Source organism: Clarias gariepinus, chromosome 22 (assembly GCF_024256425.1).
Source record: "Clarias gariepinus isolate MV-2021 ecotype Netherlands chromosome 22, CGAR_prim_01v2, whole genome shotgun sequence".
Lineage (NCBI taxonomy): Eukaryota > Metazoa > Chordata > Actinopteri > Siluriformes > Clariidae > Clarias > Clarias gariepinus.
In genome coordinates this window covers 17,562,859-17,578,988 of record NC_071121.1, presented here as the reverse complement: position 1 = coordinate 17,578,988, position 16,130 = coordinate 17,562,859, and the positions used below count along the sequence as shown (strand labels likewise).

The 16,130-nt window shown below is 38.0% G+C and overlaps 1 protein-coding gene across 10 annotated transcripts in view; it reads left to right on the top strand.

Moving 5' to 3' along the window:
- uckl1b (uridine-cytidine kinase 1-like 1b) overlaps positions 1-14,546 on the top strand; it is a 74,045-nt gene extending 59,499 nt beyond the window's left edge. For 9 of the 10 annotated variants that reach the window (XM_053482632.1, XM_053482639.1, XM_053482630.1 and 6 more), the window contains 7 exons: positions 6,369-6,467; positions 11,232-11,325; positions 11,777-11,839; positions 11,976-12,098; positions 12,313-12,420; positions 13,029-13,185; positions 14,196-14,546. In XM_053482632.1, coding sequence (XP_053338607.1) covers positions 6,369-6,467; positions 11,232-11,325; positions 11,777-11,839; positions 11,976-12,098; positions 12,313-12,420; positions 13,029-13,185; positions 14,196-14,275 — 724 coding nt within the window. In that variant the 3' untranslated portion in view covers positions 14,276-14,546. The remainder of the gene's footprint in view (positions 1-6,368; positions 6,468-11,231; positions 11,326-11,776; positions 11,840-11,975; positions 12,099-12,312; positions 12,421-13,028; positions 13,186-14,195) is intronic. The other variant, XM_053482633.1, reaches the window with a different exon arrangement.
- The last annotated feature ends 1,584 nt before the right edge of the window (positions 14,547-16,130 follow it).

Genomic DNA, 16,130 nt, shown 5'->3' with positions numbered 1-16,130 from the left:
TTATTCTCAGCTGGTACCAGCATGGTATAATACCATGGCTAAAAAGAAAGTATTCAGTCATGATCTTTGTATGCATCAAGATCTATCGTTCAGTGAATTCTGCATCGAGGTGGATGCACATCACCTCAGAAAGACACCACTCTCGACCCAAAGAAACTGGGATGCGCGTCTGGCCTTTAAGAGGGGTCACCTAGATAGAGATACAAACTGGTCATCCATCCTTTGGTCAGCTGAAACTAAACTAGTGCTCTTTGAACATATGGATGTTGCATATGTTTGGCGTAAGAAAGGAGAAGCCTTCAATCCTAACAATACCATCTGGTATACTATACAATACTATTGGTACAGGTAACCATGTTAAGATAAATGGTATTTAAAAAAAAGGAGGACTATGTCAAGATTCTTGATGAAAACCTGGTGGCTTCATCATACAAGTTCAACCTGCCAAACAATTGGACCTATCAGCAGAATAATGACCCAAAGCATATGGCATAAGTGGTCAAACAATAGTTCAGGGACAACAGCATAAATGTTCTGGAGTGGCCAAGTCAAGGACCTGACCTGACCTGAACCCAAATGAAAATTGTTGGGGAGTGTTGAAGATCCTGGTCAGGGCTAGGAAGCCTTCCAATCTCCAACAGCTGAAGGCTTTTGCGAAGGAAAAGCAGGGAAAAATTCCACAGCACACCTGTAGAAATCTTGTGGATATTAAGAGCTGTCATTAAGAACAAAGGCTTTTCCATTGATCATTGAAAAATTGTAATATAAAGGATATGAATAATTCTGAACATAATGATTTTTTTATTGTCATTATAAAATCCTTGAAATGTCATATTTCTTTTGTCACTCACATATTAAATATATGAAAGTATTATAAAACTCATTCATCACAGAAAATTCAAAAACACTATAAAAATGCCAAGGGTATACATAATTTTGAGCACCACTGTGACTATGTGTAATTTCTAAAATTTAGTTGTGTGTAAAGTATAATGAATTCATGTACTGTATAATGGGACACACTGAAATGCACTTGTCATTTATAATAAATTAATAAATTATTTTAAATAATAAACTCCTAAATTTGATGCTTGGCTAATTCTTTTGCCAAGACTGCCGAAAAAAGTTATATTTTAATGACGTTTTTGATTATTAACTACAACGATACCACGATTTCAATTAATTATAATGGAGGAGTCTCGTTTACATAAACAGATGCAACTCATTACGCTGGATTTGGAGTTAATAATTTGAGGACTAAGAATAGGGAACTTATTTGCATTGGGCAAAATTATTGTGTACAGATATAAGATAAGTTGTGGAGCATATTTCATTCAAACAGCTCAGTCATATGATCGGCTGTTTGTAATTGCATGAAACATATGAATTATATGCAGGAACCAATTTTAAGATCATCCGCTAATGCATTCTCACATATAGAGGGTGGTGCTAAGTTAAAATAACTTGTCTTGTTAAGCTGAAATTTGGAAGTGTATAATTGGCCAGAAAACAGGGCAGAAAATAAATGTTGGCCTAGTGTACTTGCTGCCTGAGTATACCTGAATCCACTTAACATGTTATTTAGCTTTGTAATTGACAAAGGTTTGGTTCATTTGCCCAGACAGAATGCAATGTGCAATGTTTGACTGACTACATTAGAAGATTGGAGTGTGTGTGTAATGTATATATGTGTGTGTACACAGTATGTATATATACATACACACATGTGTGTGTTTGTGTGTATGCAAACCAGTGACTTCATTTGTTAAACCTGTTCAAATGCTTGCAGTGTTTAAACCACTCATCAAAATGGAGAAGAAAATGATTTAAGTGACTTTGAATGTGGTAGGATTGTTTGTGCAAGACAGGCTTTTGTGAGGTTTTTTTAAACTAGTTATCTACAGCCATCTTTGGCCCTCAAGGTTCACAGAGTATGGCCGATTTGATTCAAGCTAATAGTAGGGCAACATTATTACAAATATTGTTGCGATCGATGTATGCTAAAAAGCATTTCTGAATGCACGACATGTTGAACCTTGAAGCAGAAGGGTTACAGCAGCAGTAGACCACACTGGATGCCATATCGGTCAGCTGATAACAGGAAACAATTCACCAAAGTTGGACAAGAGAAGAATGGAAAAACATTGCGTGCTCTAATAAGTCTCAAGTTTTGCTGCAACATTTTGATAGAGCGGTCAAAATTAGGTTTAAATGACTTGAAAGCATGGATCCATCCTGCCTTGTACCAGTAGTCCTGGCTGGTAGTTGTGGCTTAATGGTGTGGGTGATTAGTTTTTTGAGACACAGCCTACCTGAGTATTGTTGTTGACCATTTCCATCCCTTTATCAAAGTCAAAGTCAACTTTATTGTCAATTCTGCTACATGGACAGTACATATAGAGTACATGAAAAAAAACATATAGAGAATTGAAATTACGTTTCTCTCATCCTCATTACAAATAACACTGAAGGGGTGGGGGGCTTAATTAACACAAACTAAGAAAAACCAACAGAGGTAAGGTAATTTAGTTACTGTCCTGCAAAAAGGGACAGTTAACAACACAGAGGTGAGGTAATTTAGTTACTGTCCTGCAAAAAGGGACAGTTAACAACACAGACGTGAGGTGATTTAGTTACTGTCCTGCAAAAAGGGACGGTTAACAACACAGAAGGCAGATATGGAGAGAAACAGAACAGTGCAATAGGAATAGTGCAAGTTGGCTTATTTTAGTTGATTAGCGTGACAAAGGACATTATAATGAGCAATATAAACCAGTTAACAAGACGGGGTATAAATACAGTGTAAACAAGGTATGTACTTTTTTTTTTATTTATTTATTCTTTTTTTAATAATGTTATTTCCTGGGTTGAGGTAGTGAAAGTACCAATGGTGCATGGAGCACAAAGTGACAGGTGCAAGAGTGTGATTGAGTGTATGTGTGAGTATGTGTATGTGTGAGTGTTGTATGTGTCTGTATGAGTGTGTCCGTGTGTGTAAAATAGAGGAGTCAGAGTATGACAGTGGGAGAGGCCGAAGAGCACAGGGGAGGCAGAGCTGGAGGGGAGTTGAGCTTCCTAATCGCCTGATGGATGAAGCTGTCCTTCTGTCTGCTTGTCCTGGCTTGGAGACTCCTTAGTCTTTTCCCTGATGGTAGCAGACTAAAGAAGCTCTGAGTCGGGTGGGTAGGGTCATGGGCGATGTTGAGAGCTTTTTTCGTGTGAGGTGGGTGTTGTAAATGTCCAGGAGGGAGGGGAAAGAGACACCAACGATCTTCTCAGCTGCTCTCACTATGTGCTGGAGTGTTTTCCGGCAGGACGCATTGCAGGCGCCGTACCACACAGTGATGCAGCTGGTCAGGATGCTCTCAATGGTGCCTCTGTAGAAGGTGCGCATGATGGGTGTCTGGGCTCTGGTTCTTCTCAGCTTTCGAAGAAAGTAGAGACGCTGTTGTGCCTTCTTGGCCAGTGCTGCAGTGTTGGTGGACCAGGAGAGATCTTCCGTAATGTGCACACCCAGGAACTTGGTGCTCCTTACCCTCTCCACGATCGCACCATTGATGGACAGCGGAGAGTGTTGGGTGTATGTTCTCCTGTAATTGACCACAATCTCCTTTGTCTTTTCCACATTCAGGGACAGATTGTTGTCTGTGCACCACCCGGCCAGGCTGCTCACCTCACTCCTGTAGTTAGTCTCATCATTGTTGCTAATGAGACCCACCACAGTCGTGTCGTCCGCAAACTTGATAAAGAGGTTGGAGTTGTGTGATGGTATGCAATCGTGGGTCAGCAACGTAAAGAGAAGGGGGCTCAGGACACATCCTTGGGGAGCCCCAGTGCTTAACATAATAATGCTGGAGGTGTTATTGGCGACCCGTACCACCTGAGGTCTGCCAGTCAGGAAGTCCAGCAGCCAGTTGCACATTGAGGTGCTGATCCCCAGCTGAATCAGTTTATGAGTGAGCTGCTGTGGGATGATTGTGTTGAACGCTGGGCTAAAGTCAATGAACAGCATTCTAACAAGAGTCTTTGTTTTCCAAGTGGGTGAGCGCCGAGTGGAGTGCCGTAGCAATGGCATCATCGGTTGAGCGATTTGACCGATAAGCAAACTGGAAGGGGTCCAGGGAGGGGGGAAGGGCAGTCTTGATCTGCTGCATGACTAGCCGTTCAAAGCACTTCATAATGATGGGAGTAAGTACAACTGGGCGGAAGTCATTGAAACAGGAGGGAGATGTTTTCTTAGATACTGGGATTATGGTGGTGGTTTTAAAGCATGTGGGGATAACAGCCTGCCTCAGAGAGATGTTAAAAACGTCCGTAAAAACATCCATGAGTTCCCCTGCACAGTCTCTCAATACTCGGCCAGGGATGTTGTCAGGACCTTGTAAGCTCCTCTCTGCGTAGTGTAAACAAGGTCCAGTGTATTGTTTCCTCGTGTGGGAAAGTCTATGTGCTGTTGTATTTTTGGCATGACGCTTTTTAGATCTGCATGATTAAAATCCCCAGGCAAGATGAGAAAAGCATCTGGGTGAGCTGTCTGCTGCTCACTGATGAGCTGGTACAGTTCATTTAGTGCCTCACTCCTGTTGTTATTGGAGTTGGGGGGTACATAAACAGCCCCGATTAAAATGGCTGAATACTCCCTCGGTAGATAGAACGGTCGACACTTAATGATCATAACCTCCACCAGAGAAGAGCAGTACTTACAGACCACCACTGCGTCGCGGCACCACGCATCACTGATGTAAACACAAAGTCCGCCGCCACGGGTTTTACCGCTCTCAGCGAGAGCTCTGTCCGCATGGTGGCATGTTAGCTGGTAGAGCTGAATGGCATTATCCGGAATGCTATTGTTGTTTCAGCAAATACAAAAACACAACAGTCTCTTACAGTCCTTAGGGTTGTGCGAAGAAGTTGAATGTGGTCCAGCCTATTGTCCAAAGAGCATACATTAGCCAGTACTATGGTAGGAAAAGCCGGCTTGTGTGGGTTAGCCGCTAACCTAGCGAAGGCCTCCGGAGCAGACCGATGTCCCACAGCTCATCCACATTTGCCGAGTTTAACTTAAAAACTGTGGATTTACCGATAACTAACAGAAACTCTCGACTGTATGTGCGTTTTAAGACAGATGGACGAGTTAAAGACATACAAAAACACAGTTGTGTTGGGGGAGAGAGAAGCCGCAGCATGTACATGGCCGCCATCTTGGATCTAAAGATGAACCAAGTGATAACATGCCATGTACTGTAACAAACTTAAAATCATTTTAAACTGCTTTTTTTAACGGAACATTGAGTTGACTGTACTCAGATTGCCTCCACAGGCACTAGATCTAGTCCAGTAGAGCACTTTTGGGATGTGGTGGAATAGGAGATTCGTATCCTGTGTGTACAACTGACAAATCTGCCGCGACATTTGTAGTTGTGTTCCTCAAAACATTCTTAAACCATTTCTGCATTATCCTGCTGAAAGAGAACACTGCCATCAGGAAGTACCATTTTGATGAAGTCAGGTACAGTACTTGGTCAGCAACATTGTTTAGGTAGTTTATATGGGTCACATTGCAAGTAACATCCACATGCTTGGCAGGACCCAAGGTTTCCCAGTAGGTGTTAACTCTTCCCCAGGTAAGAAATGAACAACCACCCACCAGCCACATAATTTAAAAGAAAACGAGATTCATTAGACCAGGTCACATTCTTCCAATACACCATGGTCCAGTTCTGATGCACATTTGCCAATTATAGGCACTTTTGGTAGTGGACACGGTTCAGAATAGGCACCCTGACTGGTCTGCAGCTATGTATCCCCATACGCATCAACCTTCAATGCAGTATGTGTTCTGAAACCTCTTTAATTGTAACCAGCTTTTCAGCAAATCCTTTATTGGATTAAACTACATGGGCCAACCTTTGCTCCCACGTGCCTTAGTGAGCCTCGGCTACCCATGAATATGTTGCCAGCTCACCAATTTTTCTTCTTTGGACTACTTTCGGTAGATTCTGACACTGCAGACAAAGAATATCCTGCAAACTTTGGTGTTGCTTTAACATAGTTGTCTTGCCATCACTATTTGTCCCTTGTCAAATTCTTACACTAATGATGGACATGTACAGACCCTCAGGAACATTTGTCAGTTAGTTGTAAGAGCCCACATTTGCTGCTTCATTCAGACTTTTTCTCCAACAAGCAACTAACTGTGCTCTGTAATTCTTTTTACATGATTTCCATTTAAATGGCCCTGTGTGTGTAAGAGAGAGAGAACAAGAGAAAATGAGGGAGATGTGTGTTTTTAAGTGATGCTTGTGCAGGTTAAGTGTAATGCATCACTGACTACTTCCCCTGTTTTTCTTTGGTGGCCATTGTAATAGGGCGGCACTCGCCTCTGCTCATCAAGCTCAGCCCCTACCCCAAACGCTGTGTGTTTTGGAAAGCACGCCGCAGGTCCGCGGTATGCACACCATTATCAGGTCAGACACACTCAAACTGATCCACAAACTTTCAGTTCTAAAAATGGCAACTATGACCCACAGTTGAATATTACATTTCAATTTAAGTTGAAATAGAATGATTTTGATTTCCCCATTATCCATAGCTGTTGTTATGATGTGTTGTGTTTAGCAAATATTAATATATAATTTAAGCATATGTTTAAGAAAAAAAAAAAAAACATTTACAACAGCTATGTTCAGTCAGGGTCAAAATAAACTGCCCGGGCTAAAGAAAGTCAGCATTTCAAAACGGTCAAATTATGCCTTGTTTCAAGCTAAGAAAACAGATATGGATATTTGAATTTACTGGAATGGAGTCAAGATCTGTTCAACATTATTAAAAACTTAATAGTGCTACACCACAACTTTACCTGTGAAATTACAGCTATATTTAATGACAAAAATAAAAGCATTTATATAATTTACAATAATTATTATTAAATGCCTCTGGAGGCAATGTTATTACCGTGTGTTGCGACAATTGGTCAGGTCTAGGCTCTGCAATGTTATGTGCCAATAAACTGAAATCAGACATCTATCTGAATGTACTGAATAACCAGAGTATGCCATCAATGGACTTTTTTCCTTCCTGGCCTACTCTAGGACTGGGTGGTTATGGGAGCATGAGGAATTATTTTTGATATGATTCACATCAGTTTGTCACCAAATGGCATGCTATAATCAAAGCTAAAGGTGGTCAAAAGAAATCTTGGTGTACACATTTTTTTGGGGGGGCCGGGCAGTTTATTTCGGCATTCATAAAGTTGTCATTTAGACCATTTACAAAAATATATTGGAGTTAAAATTAAATAACCGACTTTTACCCTTGGACCAAATGTAACTGGAAAATTGGCTGCTCAAATTTTTGAATGGCCGAGTTTATGCTTTTTTTGTTCCAGAACTGTAAATAAGAAATGACTATCATTCTTAATCATTTGATTGTAGCAGGCCTTAGTATTGGGCAAATTAAACCTCATATGAAAAATAACATTACTTTTTTCACTGTGCCATTATTTACTTAACAAAAATTAGGGCAATATTAAGTACCACTCCCTTACTGCTTCCACAGCAAATCATCAGCCCTTTATTAATTGATCATCAACAGGTGTGCAGTTGCAACAGTTTGCTGGTCTGTAGGGAAAGACATAAGCAATGGTCTTAGAGAAGCAATTGTTCATTAATCTGGAAACAATTTGGAGTTTAAATTTATTGTGAGAGATTACTTACAATTGAAAAGGACATGGAAGACTGAGGTTGACAAAACTGCATCTGAACAAACCACAAGGCTTTTGGAACAATGTCCATTGACAAATAAGACCAGAGTGGAGTTGTTTGGAATTTCAGCAAAAACACCTTATGCCCACTGTTAAGCACAGTGGCGGAGGAGTGATGATTTGAGCTTGTTTTTGCAGCCACAGGACTTTGCAGTCATTGAGTTGACCATGAACTCCTCTGTATTGGGCAAATTAAGTCATGCAGCAAAACAATTATCTGAAAATCATTGATCAGAATGGCTGAAAAATAAAAGAATTAAGGTTTTGGAATGGCCTAGTCAAAGTCCAGACCTCAACCCAACTAAAATGCTGTGGTGAAACCTTAAGAGCTATGCATAAATGAATGCTTAAAAACCTCAATGAAATAAACCAAAGCTTAAAAGAAGAATGGATGAAAAACTATGTGAGAGACTGATAATCACACAGGAAACAATTACTTCAAGTTATTCCTGTTAAAAGTAACTGTACACACTATTAAATCAGGGGGTACTTGATATTGCCCACAAATGCTAAAACTCACTCACACACACAGACATATGTATACAATGTTTATTACAAAAAAAAAACATAAATTTAAAGGAGAGAGTATCATATGTATTTTTACAGTACCACTTAAACACTGAGAATATGCTTTATATTTTAATTTTTTCAAAGTAGCCACCTTTTGTTTTGATAACAGCTTTGAACACTCTTGATATTCTCTAAGTCAGCGTCATGAGGTAGTCAGAATGATTTTTTAACAATCTTGAAGGAGTTCTCAGAGGTGGTGAGCACTTGTCTGCAGCTTTTCCCACTCATCCCAAACCATCCTAATTACACTCAACAAAAATATAAACGCAACACCTTTGTTTCTGCTCCGATTTTTCATGAGATGGACTTAAAGATTTAAAATTCATTTCAGATACACAATATTACCATTTCTTCCATTGTGAACATTGTTCACAAATCAGTCTAAATGTGTGATAGTGAGCACTTCTGCTTTGCTGAGATAATCCATCCCACCTCACAGGTGTGCCACATCAAGATGCTGATCTGACATCATGAGTAGTGCACAGGTGTACCTTATACTGCCCACAATAAAAGGCCACTCTGGAATGTGCAGTTTTGTCTCACAGCAAAATGTCACAGATGCCACAAGCATTGAGGGAGCGTGCAATTGGCATGCTGACAGCAGGAATGTGAACCAGATCTGTTGCTCGTGCATTGAATGTTCATTTCTCCACCATGAGCCGTCTCCAAAGGTGTTTCAGCCGTCTCCAAAGGTGTAACCACACCAGCCCAGGACCTCCACATCCAGCAGGTTCACCTCCAAGATCGTCTGAGACCAGCCACTCAGACAGCTGCTGAAACAATTGGTTTGCATAACCAAACAATTTCTGCACAAACTGTCAGAAACCGTCTCAGGGAAGCTCAACTGCATGCTCGTCGTCCTCATCGGGATCTAGACCTGACTCCAGCTCGTCGCCGTAACAGACTTGAGTGGGCAAATGCTCACATTCGATGACGTCTGGCACGTTGGAGAGGTGTTCTCTTCACGGATGAATCTCGGTTTACATTGTTCAGGGTAGATGTCAGACAGTGTGTGTGGCGTCGTGTGGGTAAGCGCTTTGCTGATGTCAGTGTTGTGGATCGAGTGGCCCATGGTGGTGGTGGGGTTATGGTATGGGCAGGCATCTGTTATGGACGAAGAACACAGGTACACTTTATTGATGGCATTTTGAATGCACAGAGATACCGTGATGAGATCCTGAGGCCCATTGTTGTGCTATACATCCATGAACATCACCTCATGTTTCAGCAAGATAATGCACGACCCCATGTTGCAAGGATCTGTACACAGTTCTTGGAAGCTGAAAATGTCCCAGTTCTTGCATGGCCAGCATACTCACCGGACATGTCACCCGTTGAGCATGTTTGGGACAGCGTGTACCAGTTCCCACTAATATCCAACAACTTCGAACAGCCATTGAAGAGGAGTGGGCCAACATTCCACAGGCCACAATTGACAATCTGATAAAGTCTATGCGAAGAAGATGTGTTGCACTGCATGAGGCAAATGGTGGTCACACCAGATACTGACCGGTTCTGAGTCCCCAGACCCCCAATAAAGCAAAAAACTGCACATTCCAGGGTGGCCTTTTATTGTGGGCAGTATAAGGTACACCTGTGCACTACTCATGATGTCAGATCAGCGTCTTGATGTGGCACACCTGTGAGGTGGGATGGATTATCTCAGCAAAGCAGAAGTGCTCACTATCACACATTTAGACTGATTTGTGAACAATGTTTGAGAGAAATGGTAATATTGTGTATCTGGAATGAATTTTAGATCTTTAAGTCTATCTCATGAAAAATCGGAGCAGAAACAAAGGTGTTGCATTTATATTTTTGTTGAGTGTATATTGAGATTAAGTAATTGTAAAGGCCAGGTCATCTGATGCAGCACTCTCCTTTTTTCTTCTTCTATAACCTAGAGATGTATTTGGGGTCATTGTCCTGTTGAAAAACAAATAAGAGACCCCATTAATGCAAACCAGATAGGATGACATGTCACTGCAAAATGATGTAGATCACCCCCACACCATCACGCCTCCTCTTTCATGCCTTCAGGAATTGGTTGTTTAACCCTCTCTATGTCTAAGAAAAAATATGACCGATAGAACCAAAAATCTAAAATTCTCAAAACAATACCAAAGGACAGTTTTCTACTGATCAATTTTCCGTTCCTTGTGGGGTTTTTTTTGGGTTTTTTTTGCCCAACCAAGTATCTTCTACTTGTTCTTCATGAAGGTCTGATTTATGCAGGCCCCTCTTAACAGTGGATATTAAAATATGTCAGCCGCTTAAACTCATTTATTTTTATCTTATCTAAGCTGCTGGGTTTGTGAGGTTGGTCATTCTAATAAACCTATCCTCAGCACCAGGTCCCACAACCTGGAATGGTCCTCATTAAAACTATCGCGAGGCTTTGGTGACTACACTTCGGGATACATTGGGAGTTCTTGAAATTTTTCAGATTGACTTAACTTTATTTCTTAAAGTAATGATGGACTGTCTTTTCTCTTTACTTAACTGAGTGTTTCTTGCTATATTATGAATTTGTAGACATTCCAAAGCAGTTTAAGAAGGCAAGAAATGTCACAAGTTAATTCTCAATGAGGCATAACTGTGAAATGAAAACCATTCCATGTGACTACCTTGTGAATCTGGTGAGAGAATACAATGAGTGTGCCAAGCTGTCATCAAAGTTAAATGTAGCTATTTTGGTCAATCTAATACATAAAACATATTGAGGGTCAGCACTTTTGTTTCTTATATAATTTCATATATGTTCTCTTATAGTTTGGATGTCTTCAGTATTAATGTACGATGTTGAAAAAAATGACAACCCATGTTGTGCTTGAATAAAAATAGTTTTCTTCTTTTCAAATAAATGCCTTTTATTATGGTTATAATGAATGTGTTACAGGAATAAAGAGACAAGCAGAGATGAGTTCATCTTTTACTCTAAAAGACTGATGAGACTTCTCATTGAGAGAGCACTCGCTTTCCTTCCATCTCAGGTCAGAAAAAGTAGATAAATAAATCTGTAATGGAGAAAAAAGTAGACTAGATTTAATCAGAATTCTTGCTACTTGGGTTTGATTTTGAGGTGGGTTCTTGTGTATGGAAACTAAGGTTACATGTCCACCGCAGTGGAAAAACCAGACGTAGCATAAGGCACAAAGAGGCAGCATATATCTTTATAGTGCACTGCTACATGGTTATCACAAGAGAGAGACCTTTACAGTTATATAAAAGCTTTGCAGCTTCTTTTTGTACCATCCTTCTCACTTGACTTTTACCACATTTTAAGGTATTTTTCTGTACACAGTATTATACAGTAGGTAAACCTTCTTTATTTTGTAACTGTAAAACAGAAGCTAAATTCAATTTTCTTAAAAATTTATTTGTATGCATCACGTCACTTTTTGAAATCAGTATGTTAAATTGTGGGTCAATTTTTTTCATCAGGTTCGAGTTATTCATACCCCACAAGGCCAGGACTATGAAGGAAGAAGCTTTCAAGGGAAGAGGGTTAGTAGGAAATATAGATCTGCGAGAGCTTACAGATAAATCTAGTTTGAGGTCATATTGTCTGGCTAAATCCAAATAGTTTGTTTGTAGTAATGACTAATGCAAATTGTCTGTTTTTTCTTTATTTCTGGAGCAGGTCACAGGAGTGTCAATCCTTAGAGCAGGAGAAACTATGGAGCCTGCACTCAGAGCTGTTTGCAAGGATGTCCGTATTGGCAAGATTCTAATCCAGACCAATCAGGACACAGGAGAGCCTGAGGTACCAGTTCAATTGCTACCCTTTTATAATTGGAAATAGTAAAAGTGAGTAAGCACATAAACCTGTACCTGTTTTAATATAAAAAAAAAAATGTTGTCTATCTATAAGGTCTCAGTATAAGATATTTGATGTCAAAATTACCATCTATGAATAAGTACTTTTTGTTTTTTAAGATGTAGCTTATCAACACGATTTCTACTTGATATGTTTGCAGTTGCATTACTTGCGTCTGCCTAAAGATATTAGCGAGGACCATGTAATCCTTATGGACTGTACTGTTTCCACTGGTGCTGCGGCCATGATGGCCGTACGAGTCTTGCTGGTGAGAAAGCGTATGCATCAATACACACATCTTAACACAATTTCTCCTAAGATATTTTCTTAACATTAATTCTGTAGCATTTTTAACCCCATGTTTTATTAGCTTACATTTATTTAATTCAATTAAATTTTTTTTTATAACTTTTTTACCAATTGTCACTGTCGCAAAGCCGCTTTACACAATCAAAAGAAATTATGGAACAAGAAAAAAAGCACAGCCATCCTAAACACTTACAATACTAACTTTAAAACTGCACTGAAATCTGACATGCCTTCCATAAATGTTACATAATTGTCTCAATGTCTGATAGCTTGAGCATATCAGTGTTTTTTCTTTGTAAAAGTATTGAGACTTTTTATAGAAATTTTTACTGTTTTAACATTAAGTGCCTTTTTATTAATTTTTTATAATTTATTATATATATATATATATATATATATATATATATATATATATATATATATATATATATATATATATATTAATATTTATATAATAAATAATTGTATAATAAATGCATACCTGTTTGTGTGTGTGTGTGTGTGTGTGTGTGTGTGTGTGTCTGTGTGTGTGTGTGTGTGTGTGTGTGTGTGTGTGTGTGTGTTCAGGACCATGATGTACAGGAGGATAAAATTCTGTTGGTCTCACTGCTGATGGCTGAGATGGGGGTTCACTCGGTAGCCTATGCTTTTCCCCAAGTCAAAATAATCACCACTGCTGTTGACAAAAAGGTCAATGACCTTTTTCACATTATTCCTGGCATAGGTAAGTAGCTGGGGTTAAATTGATAATACGTGTATTATTTAATGCACTTGCCTTACTGTAATAGATTTGGAAAAATAAGGGACAAGGATGGTCACGAGTCCTCAAATCTTAGACCATATATGCATATGAAAATATTAAACTTGCTTCCCCCTCTTCTCACAATGTATTTAATGTAATTAATTTGTCTATAATTTTCAATGAGGTATAAACATTTTTATTATCTAGTGTAAAGTTGCCTAGAAATTATTCATCTATATGCCAGAGAATGGAGTTAACCAATTGCATAGGGCCTTGGTTTCAGCGGACATCTTGTCGGCTATTAGGAAAAAGTATAGGAATTGTCACGCATACTTGTTGCTGCTGAGCCTTGCAAGTTGAGCATTTAATTTTATTTGTTTCACTATGTAGAACTTCTTTTACATATGTCTTATATAATCCTCTAATACTTCTGGTACCTTTGACATTTCTTTCCTTTCTTTTAGTGTTGCTGAATTAATATAAACCTTGCTAACTGCTGAAGAATTTCAGTTACTTGTAATTGGTAATTGATAACACTGTTCAATAAAATGAATGCAAACATGTAGATCTAGTGAATTCAAGATCAATACTTGAGCTGGTAATCATGAGCCGGTGAATACATTTAAAACAAAAAAAATCGCCCTCTGAAAAAAAATTGTCCTCTATATTGCTTTAATACTAAATGAACAGTTATGTTAAAAGTTATTATTATTATTATTTTTATTCAGTCAGGTTATTCAGTTAATTAAAATTAGATTAATAAATACGAGGATTTGTCAGTCTATCCAGACTTACATTTATTTGTGTTGTTAGTCACATCCACATGTCTGGCTTTCCAAAAACATTATAAAATAAAGATCATTGTCTGAACAATGCACACAAACAGTGCGTTTACATATTTTTTTCTTCATTTAATACTTTCTTAAGGACTAAAAATAATAATAATAAAATGTTAAACTATAGTCAAATCTGTCTGCCCCTTTCTTTTTAAGGGAACTTTGGGGATCGATATTTTGGCACTGATGCACCACCTGATTGGAGTGACGAAGACATGGATGAGCCCTGCTGTTGATAACTACACTGATCCTGCTAAACTTGAGCCATGTGGACAGGACTAAACACTCGATGCACTGTAGACCTAATTTATCTGATTTTTAAAATATATATCACAAGCAGTTGTCAGATTGTTGTTGAACATATTGTTGCTAAAAATACAGCATTTCAAAGTTTTTTAAATGTCAAAATGTATTTAAGAACATTAATATGTGAACTAAAAAATCTGTGGTATTGTTTCCTGACAATTTTAGAACATGATTGTTGACAATAAAACAATATGAATGTTTTATTTTTAGCAGGCTTTTTTATGCTTCGTTGTTTTTCTTTCTTTGGTTTGGAATTGAAAAACAACTCTACTTTATAGCTTTGCTTTGCCGTGCCACACAAAGTGAGTTCTTTTACTACAGACCACTTAATCGGAAAATGTGTGTAGGCGTTGTTTCTTTAACTTGGTTTCCCCTCTACCTGCAAGAAAATGCTGACCAAACCATGATAGTCATGATGAGTGTTAATGTTAGGCTTAATCTTTTTAAGACAATGGACTGCATATATGCCTGCTTTTTTTTTTATAAAAAAAGAAAAAAGCCTAAAAATAGAAAAACAGGTCTGTCCTCATTCTGCTGAGCATGATTTGGAACACCTTTGTAAACACTTCCTGTTCCTGTAATCTTTAAAAAATACAACAAGTTAATTTTTAGATTTATAACCCAGATTAAATGGCAATGCAGAATCACCCCATTATAATAATGATACTAATGATTTACTTAAGGTGTTTGGGACTTTTTAAAAAGTCACACGAAATGAGTGTTTATGTGGGGTGTACATACAGAATATATTTTAGTTTAAAAATTAATTTTAAAAAAATTATATATATATATAAATATACATACACACACATATAAGCGCACATGGTTAATTGCAAAAGGTTCTAAAAGTTCAAGACAGTTGAAGTCCAGATCAGTTTTATGTCTTTTAACAGTATATTGTTCTCATAGTGTTTTATCACTTATTTTAATTAATTATTGATGTTATTGTAAATATGCCACATAGACCCCTTGAAAGCATAGATTTTCTTCTTAAATTCACTCTTCATATAAGCAGTACACACCATCAAGAAACACCCATATTGTACCCAACTTGCAGTACATACAGTAGGAAAAAACAAAAATTTGTGTATAAATTTACTTTATAAATTTTTACATCTGGTTCAGAACAACATAAGTTGTAGTGTTAATTTATAAGCTATAAGTTAGTTCCCTGCTTAAAAAAAAAATTTGATTTTAATTTTATTTGTTGATAAGAGGTTTGTTGCAGAATTCTTTTTTTTTTTTAAGCATGTATATCTTGTGTTTTTTGCAAATTATGTTGGTCTTTAAGACAGGTGCAATTAAATACTTTAAACTTGTATTTCTACAATTAAGTTTATTTGAATGTTTTTTAAACACATTTCATTATTGCATGTGTGACCATTAAAGCAGTTGTCACAATGTGCATTTTCACCCCTTTTAGTCATGACATTTTACACATAGGTATACCATATATCTCTGTTTTAAACATACGTGCTGTAGATGGTAAGACATTAATGTTTCAAGTACACAGGAAGGATACTGTGGTTGTCCTCTGCACATAAAAACCAAGCTATCTTTCAACAGTTTCCATAATTAAGCTCTTTCTAAACAACCTTAACTGAAACATGATCATGCAACTGAAATTCAGTCCAGTTGAGGAGATATTAGGTAAAATATGTGAAACACTCATAAGTGAAATAGATTCTCATTGGTATATACAGTATGTGCATGAAAAATGCTTAATGTAGCTATAAAATCTAGTGTGTAAAATCTATGCATGGTCAAATCTTTGTGTTAAGACCT